This window comes from Chanos chanos, chromosome 8 (assembly GCF_902362185.1).
Source record: "Chanos chanos chromosome 8, fChaCha1.1, whole genome shotgun sequence".
NCBI classification, from domain to species: Eukaryota; Metazoa; Chordata; class Actinopteri; order Gonorynchiformes; family Chanidae; genus Chanos; species Chanos chanos.
This window is the reverse complement of record NC_044502.1, coordinates 16,822,522-16,831,515: the sequence shown is the minus strand read 5'-3', so window position 1 is coordinate 16,831,515 and position 8,994 is coordinate 16,822,522. Positions and strand designations below refer to the sequence as shown.

The 8,994-nt window shown below is 40.2% G+C and overlaps 2 protein-coding genes across 2 annotated transcripts in view; one reads left to right on the top strand and one right to left on the bottom strand.

Moving 5' to 3' along the window:
- Positions 1-3,083: 3,083 nt before the first annotated feature.
- Positions 3,084-5,600, bottom strand: fsaf1 (40S small subunit processome assembly factor 1). The gene is made up of 6 exons (XM_030783324.1): positions 5,433-5,600; positions 4,939-5,213; positions 4,204-4,260; positions 3,899-3,994; positions 3,404-3,490; positions 3,084-3,242 (listed from the first exon to the last, which is right to left on the bottom strand). Exons 1-6 carry the CDS (start codon positions 5,518-5,520, stop codon positions 3,084-3,086), a joined length of 762 nt encoding a protein of 253 aa, XP_030639184.1. The 5' UTR covers positions 5,521-5,600.
- Positions 5,601-5,770: 170 nt separating this feature from the next.
- Positions 5,771-8,994, top strand: part of gnpat (glyceronephosphate O-acyltransferase) — a 9,481-nt gene continuing 6,257 nt past the window's right edge. Inside the window, exons 1-6 of the mRNA XM_030781451.1 lie at positions 5,771-5,894; positions 6,215-6,406; positions 6,832-7,008; positions 7,701-7,830; positions 8,275-8,402; positions 8,572-8,647. Coding sequence (XP_030637311.1) covers positions 5,871-5,894; positions 6,215-6,406; positions 6,832-7,008; positions 7,701-7,830; positions 8,275-8,402; positions 8,572-8,647 — 727 coding nt within the window. The 5' untranslated portion in view covers positions 5,771-5,870. The remainder of the gene's footprint in view (positions 5,895-6,214; positions 6,407-6,831; positions 7,009-7,700; positions 7,831-8,274; positions 8,403-8,571; positions 8,648-8,994) is intronic.

The window sequence follows — 8,994 nt, the reverse complement described above, 5'->3', positions numbered from 1 at the left end:
AAGATGTTCTTTGGGACAAGAGAAAGTGAAAACACCTCCTAAAAAATCTTTACAGGGTCATCTTTAGGGGATGAGACTGCTTTTGGAACGTATTCTAGCTAAGACCTCTGATTACTGTCAGTTTTCTTCTCCTTATAAGCGTTTACACAGCATCCAGGTCTGATTACACTGTGAATACTTCTAAGAATGAAATGAATCATTTTATGTAATCATCATAAGCTAATTCCTTTCAAATATAATTTTTCACTTTTGTTTATCGTTTGTGATCCCCCCCCTCCCCCTAACTGATCTGATTTCAGAATGAGGTGTTGTTTGCATGAAATTCTGACGTAAATGTGAACGATCAAGTGAAAAGTTTAGCGAGATCCGAGCATGAATACCTCGAGACTGTATCTTAAAAACGTGTTGTATATAGATGTCCTGAGACGTAATGTGAGGGCTTAATGGATGGCTCTGAAGTTGTGATTTCTCCGCCCCCTAGAGGTAAAATGCAGCATTGCATTTTTGTTTTGACCGAATTTAGACTCATCACAAACTGGGGGAAAAAAGAGTGATGGAGCAGAAGGTTAGAGGGGAATGGCCCAGACCCAAAACATCTCAGCCAAACTATTTCCTGATACCAGTGTTCCCCTTTTGCTCAATTATTCTCATAATAACTAGCCTTTATTATACACTTCTACATGACCCAAATACGTATCAGCCAATAAACTACTGTTTGCCCACAGAAAACTTTTTATCCACAATACTGATATGTCACTTGCCCTACAAAGCTATGACCCAGGAAATATGAGGTGATTTTGTCTAATTTGTTATGAGTATGAATATACATTTTAAACTGTTAAATGTCGCTACTTCTTCATGGCCTATGTGGTCATGGCCAGTCATGGCCAGTCTCTATTGTAAGCCATACAAAAGGCTGTATGAGGAACAGTCCCTGTGAAATGATTTCAAAAATGACTTTATCTACTAACTGTTTCATAATATGTTGTTTATACTTCATATTTACAGGAACCATAGGAAAATGTTGATATTTCACCTTTTTATTACAAAGTTATCGATGTAAATAGTTTTATTTCAGTGCTTGACAGTACTTTTAAACATAAATTATTTAAAACGGACAGAGAACCTCTAAAGGATTGTATGGGCAGCCATCTACAGCTGTAGTAATTTAACAGAGAGAGAGAGAGAGAGGGAGAGAGAGATAATAAATATTATGATCCATTCAAATTTTGTCATTTTATAAAGTCCATAATATTTGTCTTCATAGCATGCGTACCAAAGTTGCTCTGACTCAACCAGGACAAAGCCCTGTGGGAAACTACTGATCTGTGTTTAAAAAAAAAAAAGCTACTGCCATTTTTCTGCATATTATAATGTTATAATGAGGTAATTACATTTCTGATGAGTGACAACACACTAATGGAATGCGTAGACCAATGGAACTCCTATACCAATAACAGAATCTGCTCAGATCTGGGCAAACACAGTTCTGAGAATCCACTCCATGTTTGCCTTCAAAAGAGAGAGACAGACAGAGAGCATTGTATCTGTGTGGATGAGATGATGTCATTTCCTGTTGTTGCTGGTTGGCTTTGCTGATGGAACTCTTATGTGAAGCTAAAATGGGGTCTGTGTTAAATCTCCTGTACTGAGTGACAGTAAAGAGCAGTTTGGTTTCAGGAGTCTTCAGTAGTCAAAATAAGTAGCGTACTCGTGTATCCAGCCAAAAGCACAGTCTATAGAACGGGCCCTGTGGCTACAGAACTCTCTCTCTCTCTGCTGAGCCAGTATCACAAACGCTTCATTCAGTTCTTCAGAAATGACAAAAAGCACATGACAAATACAGCCAGGACAAACCCTCTTTTCTCAACCATCAGCGTCGCCATGCAAATATTAAAGAATGAGATATGAAATGATGTGTCTGGCATGTTTACTTGCCTTCCTCCTCCAACCACACACACACAGATACACAGATGATGGCAACCTGCTCCTGAGAGTCTAGGATTGCAAAAAAAACGCCACACATAATATTTAGTAACTGAATTCAATTAATGGCATTAATAATCACATCTGAAATCTGAAGAGAATGAAGTGAATAAATCAGGCATTCTGATATCTTTATTGTTATTTTTATATGTACAGTAAACACTTCATTTCTAAGATGCCAGCAGTCAGTGGCAGTCTGACTCAGCTGGTGCAGGCGGCAGTGTGGGAGAAAAAGTGTTGGCAGACGTCTAAATATGGTTTTTCTGGGACAAAGATCACAGGCAGGCGCGTGCACACACACACACACACACGAAGAGAGAGAGATGGGAGCCCTAGGGGGACTGATCACCCCCCTGCTCCATACCACCATGAAATGGATCCAGTTCCGTCTCCCAAGTACTACGCCCAAACTCCACCCACCAGTTACGTGCGAAATGTCACCGCCACCCTTAGAACTACAACAATGAAGCGTTCAATTGATCTGTGCAGTTTTTTTTTTCATTATCATTTCTTCTGCACTTACTGTGAGTGTGTGTGAGTGTGAGTGTTTCTTTGCTGTTTACCTGTCAGTCCTGCTTCTCTCTCCTCTAATAATGTGAATTTTTTTTTTGTATTCCTGTGATTTGTATATGAAACTTATGGTATCTGGCATTCTTTTTCTTACTGTATGGCATCAGAGAAAAGAAAAGAAATGCCTCTTTTTTCCCCCTCTCTTTTAATAAATGACTTGACTGTGATGTAAAGAACTTAACTGACTTGGGCGTCTTTCTTACATTCTGTTTGTGTTTTGTTCTTAACACAGCATGTAATGGTATATCTACCACAATAAATAGGGCCCACCTATACAGTGTTTACACAGGAACTCTGACTTAATTTAGTGGTTGTCTGACAGTTAACATGACAAAATGCTTAGACATAGTAGTAGTTAATAGTGTATTAACATGTATCAATATAATTACTAATACTGTAACTTCTCTAATCTTCATAATTATGAATGAAGAACATTCTCTGATCTGATGCATGGTGATAGTACGATGTTAAATAAATTTCTGTTTGACAGAAGAAGAGAAAACCAGATCTGTGGGGAGGGGGGGCGGTCATTTTTTTATTTTGGGGTTGATTTTTTGGATTTCTTTGGGACTCAGCAGAAGCATTCCGTCTTTAAAACGCCCCACGTGCCCGCCCAGGTCTCCGCTGGACTTCCCTTTGGCGTTTTTGGCTTTTCCTTCCTTTCTTTTCTTCGTCTTCTTCGGTTCCTGATTAAGTGTAGCACACACACACACATTTGTCATATTCAGTATCCACACAGCTGATGAGAACTCTAATTGTCACTCACAATGTCCATGTTCCGGGCACTGATATCCAACCCTTATACTGATTTAAACGAAGAATGGACAATATTTTTGGTCAAACTCACCGATACTGCTTCCTCCTTTTCCTTCAGTTTCTTCTCCTTTAGCATTTGTTGATATTCTTTGTAATTCACATACTCTTTCTTAGGAGGCTGAGAGAAAGACAGAGAGAGTGAGAGAGAGAGAGAAAGAGAGGGGAAGATATTAATTCTGCCACAATGATTCTGCTCCTTACCAAGTTATGTAAGATCACCAAACTCACTCTGATCTAGCAAGACCTACGAAAACAAACCAACGATAAACTAAAAGAAGTGAGGGTTCCTGCAGGCACAGATAAACAGCAGTCAGTGGCTGGTTACGCATGCTAGTGAATAACAGAGAGACTGTCACAGCTGGTTTAGTGAACATTTCTGTCCATGACTGACGGTAGGAAGATGATAACCACCATGATAACCACCTGGTGTAGAGTCTTAAGCGGGTGCAGATGGAAATCATCACAAAACAAAAAGAGCTTCAAACACAGGGGGAAAAAAACAAACAAAACCAAAATGACGCCCCACCTTGGCCCCGAGCATGATGGCGCGTTCCTGTTCAAACAGCCTCTGTTGGCTCTTCTGATACCCTGTTATGCCAAACCTGTGCACCTCAAAACGGGCCTTCAGAACAAAACACGAATCAACAGAAACCCATTATCCCAGTCTAGGCAGGACCATCTCTTCAAAATAACTATTTTATAGTATTTATACATTTTTCTTTATAAGAATAAACACAGTTTATACAATAAATGTATATTTTTTCCCCAGACATTGTTCAGTTATTAACTGCATACACAAGGTAACAGTAGCAGCTGGACAGAAAGTGTTACCTTTTCTATGCTGAATTCAGATGGATTGATTTTTTGTCTCTCCTTTGTCTCTGTGGGCTGAGGAGAGTTCAGAGACACAGTCAGACAAACAGAATGTAATTCTTGTTGAATTACATTCACAGTGTGATTACTATTATATACTACAGATATTCTTTCCCTAGTTTTCAGTCCTGGCGCTTTCAAGTCTGTGTCTGAGGAAGGATTTCATTCATCCACTGAGTCAGTCGTAAACTGATTAAAAATGAAATACAGCGTCACCTAAAGTGTGCCTTATATGTGTCCAAGCGTGCACTGAAAGTCTAGCCACATCCTCTGGCCGTAAAGGAAAGGTTGACCAATACAATAAATCATACCCCGACACACACGAGACTTGGCGTCAAAACAGCATTTACATGATTGTTTTTAAGCACTAACGCAGTGGTAAGGAGACGAAAAATCAACGACAAAAACGATTCAAGATCTTCTACGTATTCGCACGTCTTGGTTTTTCACACAAACTCAGGGTTGGATACGACAAGGCTGATTTCTACAGAATATATTAAGTAAGACTGTCTTCGTAGAAAGAAAAAGATAACTGCATGACCGTTCACGAACTCATTCTCCAGAAAAGTAAGACAGGGTTAGAAGTCATACCCAGTAACACACAATGATATGGTGTAACCATGTGATGTAAACAAATAAAGCGATACTGTCCGAACTACACAGATAACAGAATATTAACGCAGTCCCCTTTACCGTTTCAGGTTCAGCTGTTATTTTTGTTTTCTTCTTCTTTAATGGGTCCTGAAAGGTGACTATTTCAACATTTTGTCGTTTTGTGTCCGGCTCCGTGTTCTCGGAGTTTGTAACTAAGGACGCGGCGATGATCTGCTCCCGAGCCATATCACTACAGTCGCCACAGCTGTCTCGAGAACTATTGTGCATGTCACCACATTTGTCTTCCTCTTCTTCATCACTTATTTTTTTCCTTTTCTTTCGGGGTTTTTTCTTTTTGTCTTTGCCACTGTCACCTAGAATAGAAGACCATCAATTAGCATGACGCCAGCTTAATAGCTAAACATGCTGCAACGTACAGATGAATAAATGAAACAAAATGTATTAGTTAATGTTTTCTCCCGATCAGGAAATATTTAACAAATAACAATTTGTTGAGATGGTGGCACTTGTGTCACTAGCCGTAACACATCTTTAACGTGTTCTTAGCTTTCATGTTAGCCAAACATCCTCACCAAAATCGTACAACTTGTTCAGGACTTGATCAAGGAAAGACTGATCGATATCGTCTTCTCCTTCACTTTCTTCTGTTTTTTGCTTCATTTTTAAAAATTCACGGCCCAAAATATGTTTACAAACAGTTCAAGTACTGTGTTGAACACACCGGCGAAAATAAAACCTTCCTCACGTGTAAAGTGGGAAACGCGGTTTAACGACTCTGAACAACTTCCGCTAGATGTCTCTTCCCGGCCGCCGTCCGTGGCTGAAACACTCAGGAAGTGTCAAATCGCCTGACTTTATGACACCATCCATGTGAATACACCTTTACTAGACCTCCTGCTTGCACAGGAACCGTGTCAATAGAAAGTTTTAGCGCGGTTTGTTTACTTAGCAGTCTATATTTCAAATCGTATTCATGCTCACGTCTCTATTTTAACATTTCCTAATAAGGAATGGCATCCAAAGCCATGTATTCGGTACGTATCATAGTTTTTTCTGTATCACTGCCATTTGTGTTGCATACACAGAGATATGAATCACAATTGAGTTGAATGCACTTTAGCTCAATTTTAAACCTCTAATAGTCCAAAAAATCTAGTTATTAACAGCATTAATCAGCCATCGAAATGGTGCGTGAAATATTTCCTCTGATTTTTGCTCCGCATGTCAGCTTCTAACACTTTTTTTAAGTGTATTTGCAAGATAAAAACTGTTGACATTGTCTTTTAGCAGCCTTCGTAAATGTACGCGAAAAACTAATGTTTTGTTTTGTTTTTGTTTACTTCTGCACGGAAAGCCAAGCGACCCTGCGCTGAAGAAGCGAGATGATTTCGAGGATATTTTGGAGGAGAGGCGGAACTCCAGCGATCTGAGATACGCGCTAAAGTGTTACACCCCCGTCATGTATAAGGGCCTGACTCCGTGCAAAGCCAGCATGCTGAAAACACTAGTGCTTCAGTCCGATGCACTACAGTACACCATCAACCAGGTACACTCCGACAGACAGATTGATAGATATATTGACGCTGTATTGATGCACGTGTGGAAGCGGAACATTGCGACGTCTGTACAATGCTAGTTTTCAAACGGTGTAATAAACACTTGTGTTAGATTGTAATAGAGTAAAAACTTTGCCGATCTGAGTTGGGCAAAAACAGCATGAAACAAGTTTGTAGTCTTAGTTAATGATTGGTATTCCAGGTATCTGTTCCAGATGAATCATTTCATTATGTGGCTTTATGTGGTGTTGGTGGCGTGTGTTGTAACTGTGTTCTGCTGTGCGTGTTTGTGTGTGGATGTTGGCATTGTGCAAGTGTATTCATGCATTTCCGTGTACCTGCATTGAAATGCTTTCTGTGTGTGTGTGTGTGTGTGTGTGTGTGTGTGTGTGTGTGTGTGTGTGCGCGTGTGTAGGTAGCTGTGGAATCGGGTGAGACGGCCGCTGTGGTCCAGGAGGAGGCTGTACTCATCCTAGAGGAGATGGCTCATCGTCTTCAGCTGCGAACTGTCCGCTTCTTAGCCTTCGCACTCACCAAAGCCTTCAAAATGCTCTACCGCAGTGTGTTTGTGAACGAAGAGGGGATTCAGAGAGTGAGTGAGTGTGTGTGTGTGTGTGTGTGTGTGTGTATGTGTGTGTGTACTGATCGGAGAACTGTGGCGATGTGATGTGTAATGCTCGATGTTCCTCTCACAGAGCCTCCGGTGAATCTAGTATATTGTTGAGGTGAGAGAGGAGATGTGTAGTTCAAGTTAGCAAGATCATCTGTGGTCCTTAGTATCAATCATTAATGCCTTAAAAAATGTCAGTATATTCTCTTGGTCTGATGCGACTTCATCCTTTTTAAACCTTGACTCTAGTATGTAGCATTTAATTTAGTATGACAGTAATCTGAATTTACATTTAATCTAATTTTATGATAATTCATAAATTATAATTCATTGACTTCATCTGTTTTAAACCTTGACTCTAGTATGTAGCATTTAATTAAGTATGACTGTAATCTGATTTTACATGTAATCTAGTTTTATGATAATTCAATCCTTTTCTTAAATCAGATTTAACCTGAGCTGATATTTAATTTAATAAAGTGTGATTCTGATTTGATATTTGATTGGACTTGAGATGAATTGAATCTGAATTGACATTTGTTCTGATTACGTGTGAGTTTAATCTGAATTGATAATTGATATCTGATTTGATTTGAACTGAAAATGAGTTGACATTTGATCTGATTGTGAGTGAGTTTAATCTGAATTGATCATTGATAATTGTGTTTGTGTAGCTCCAGCAGGCCATTCAGGAGTATCCTGTCGTTCTACTTCCCAGTCACCGTAGTTACATGGATTTCCTCATGATGTCAAACATCCTGTACACGTACGACCTGTCTCTGCCTGTGATTGCTGCAGGCATGGGTATGTTACACACACAAACACCCACGCACACAGTCAAAGCCCTCTGGAAGGAATCAGTGCCTGCTCACTAATGCATACGCACACACGCGCGCGCACACGAACGCATACACAAGCACACACAGGCTCACACCAGCTCACACCTACCGCTTCACATAAGATCCATTGCCTGCTGAAACAGAGTCAGTTGTCCAGTCTATGCTGGTTTACACCATGTCAGACAACACCTCCCAGTGTGACTCCTCTCCTCATTCTTCTCTCCGTCCATGCTTATCTTTTTTCTCTTAACTGATACAACCACTCTCTCTTTATTTACTTCTTCCTACCCTTATCCTCCTCATTTACCTTTACCAGCAGTATCTCCCTGTTTTCTCCCTCACTGTGTCTTCATGGACCACACAATTTGTTATTTCCTTGTTGGTCTTCAGAGCTTGTGTTCTCCTACAGATTTTATGGGGATGAAAGTCATTGGCGAATTGTTGCGGAAGTCTGGCGCGTTTTTCATTCGACGCTCATTTGGAGGAGACAAACTCTACTGGGCGGTTTTCTCAGAGTATGTGAAGACCATGCTTAGGGTATGAAATCTCCTCTGTATGGATTATTGTTACTTTATCCGTCTATCAGTCTGTCTGTCTGTCTATCACTTTATCATTAAATATTATGTCGGTGTTGTTGTTGGATCTGCGGGGAGTTTCAGTAGTGTTGCTTGTGTATCTAATCTCCGTCGTGTGATTAATTATTCAGAGTGGATATGCACCAGTCGAGTTTTTCCTGGAAGGCACACGAAGTCGAACATGCAAGTCGCTGACACCTAAACTGGGTAACTGGATTTTTTGCTGTGTAATTCATTTCAGTGAGATGTCTTATATGAATGTTTGGATCTTTGGAAGCCTTGTTGCGAAAAACAACAAAAACAACAGAAAAGTCCTCTTTATTTTCGTGGACAGCTTTGTGCTGACAGTGGGCAACGAGAGCCTTTTTGTCCCATTTCTGTTCTTACTTTTATGTTGTCTTTGCTCCTTAGTGACTAAATGTAGGATGACAAGCAGTGTCTTGTCTCACTGTCTCTGTCAGAATTTTTGGCAGGCAGCAATATCCCCCGTCCTCACTGACACAGTCCCAGAGCTGTGACACCATTAAATCAAAGTCATAGTGTGATTTGATTAC

Excerpts from the sequence above, each read along its gene's own strand:
- fsaf1 (XM_030783324.1), bottom strand. The coding sequence starts at position 5,520 with ATGAAGCAAAAAACAGAAGAAAGTGAAGGAGAAGACGATATCGATCAG. Across the intron at positions 5,214-5,432 it reads GAACAAGTTGTACGATTTTG|GTGACAGTGGCAAAGACAAA; the intron begins GTGAGGATGTTT and ends CTTCTATTCTAG. Across the intron at positions 3,243-3,403 it reads AAAAGGAGGAAGCAGTATCG|GAACCGAAGAAGACGAAGAA; the intron begins GTGAGTTTGACC and ends ACACTTAATCAG.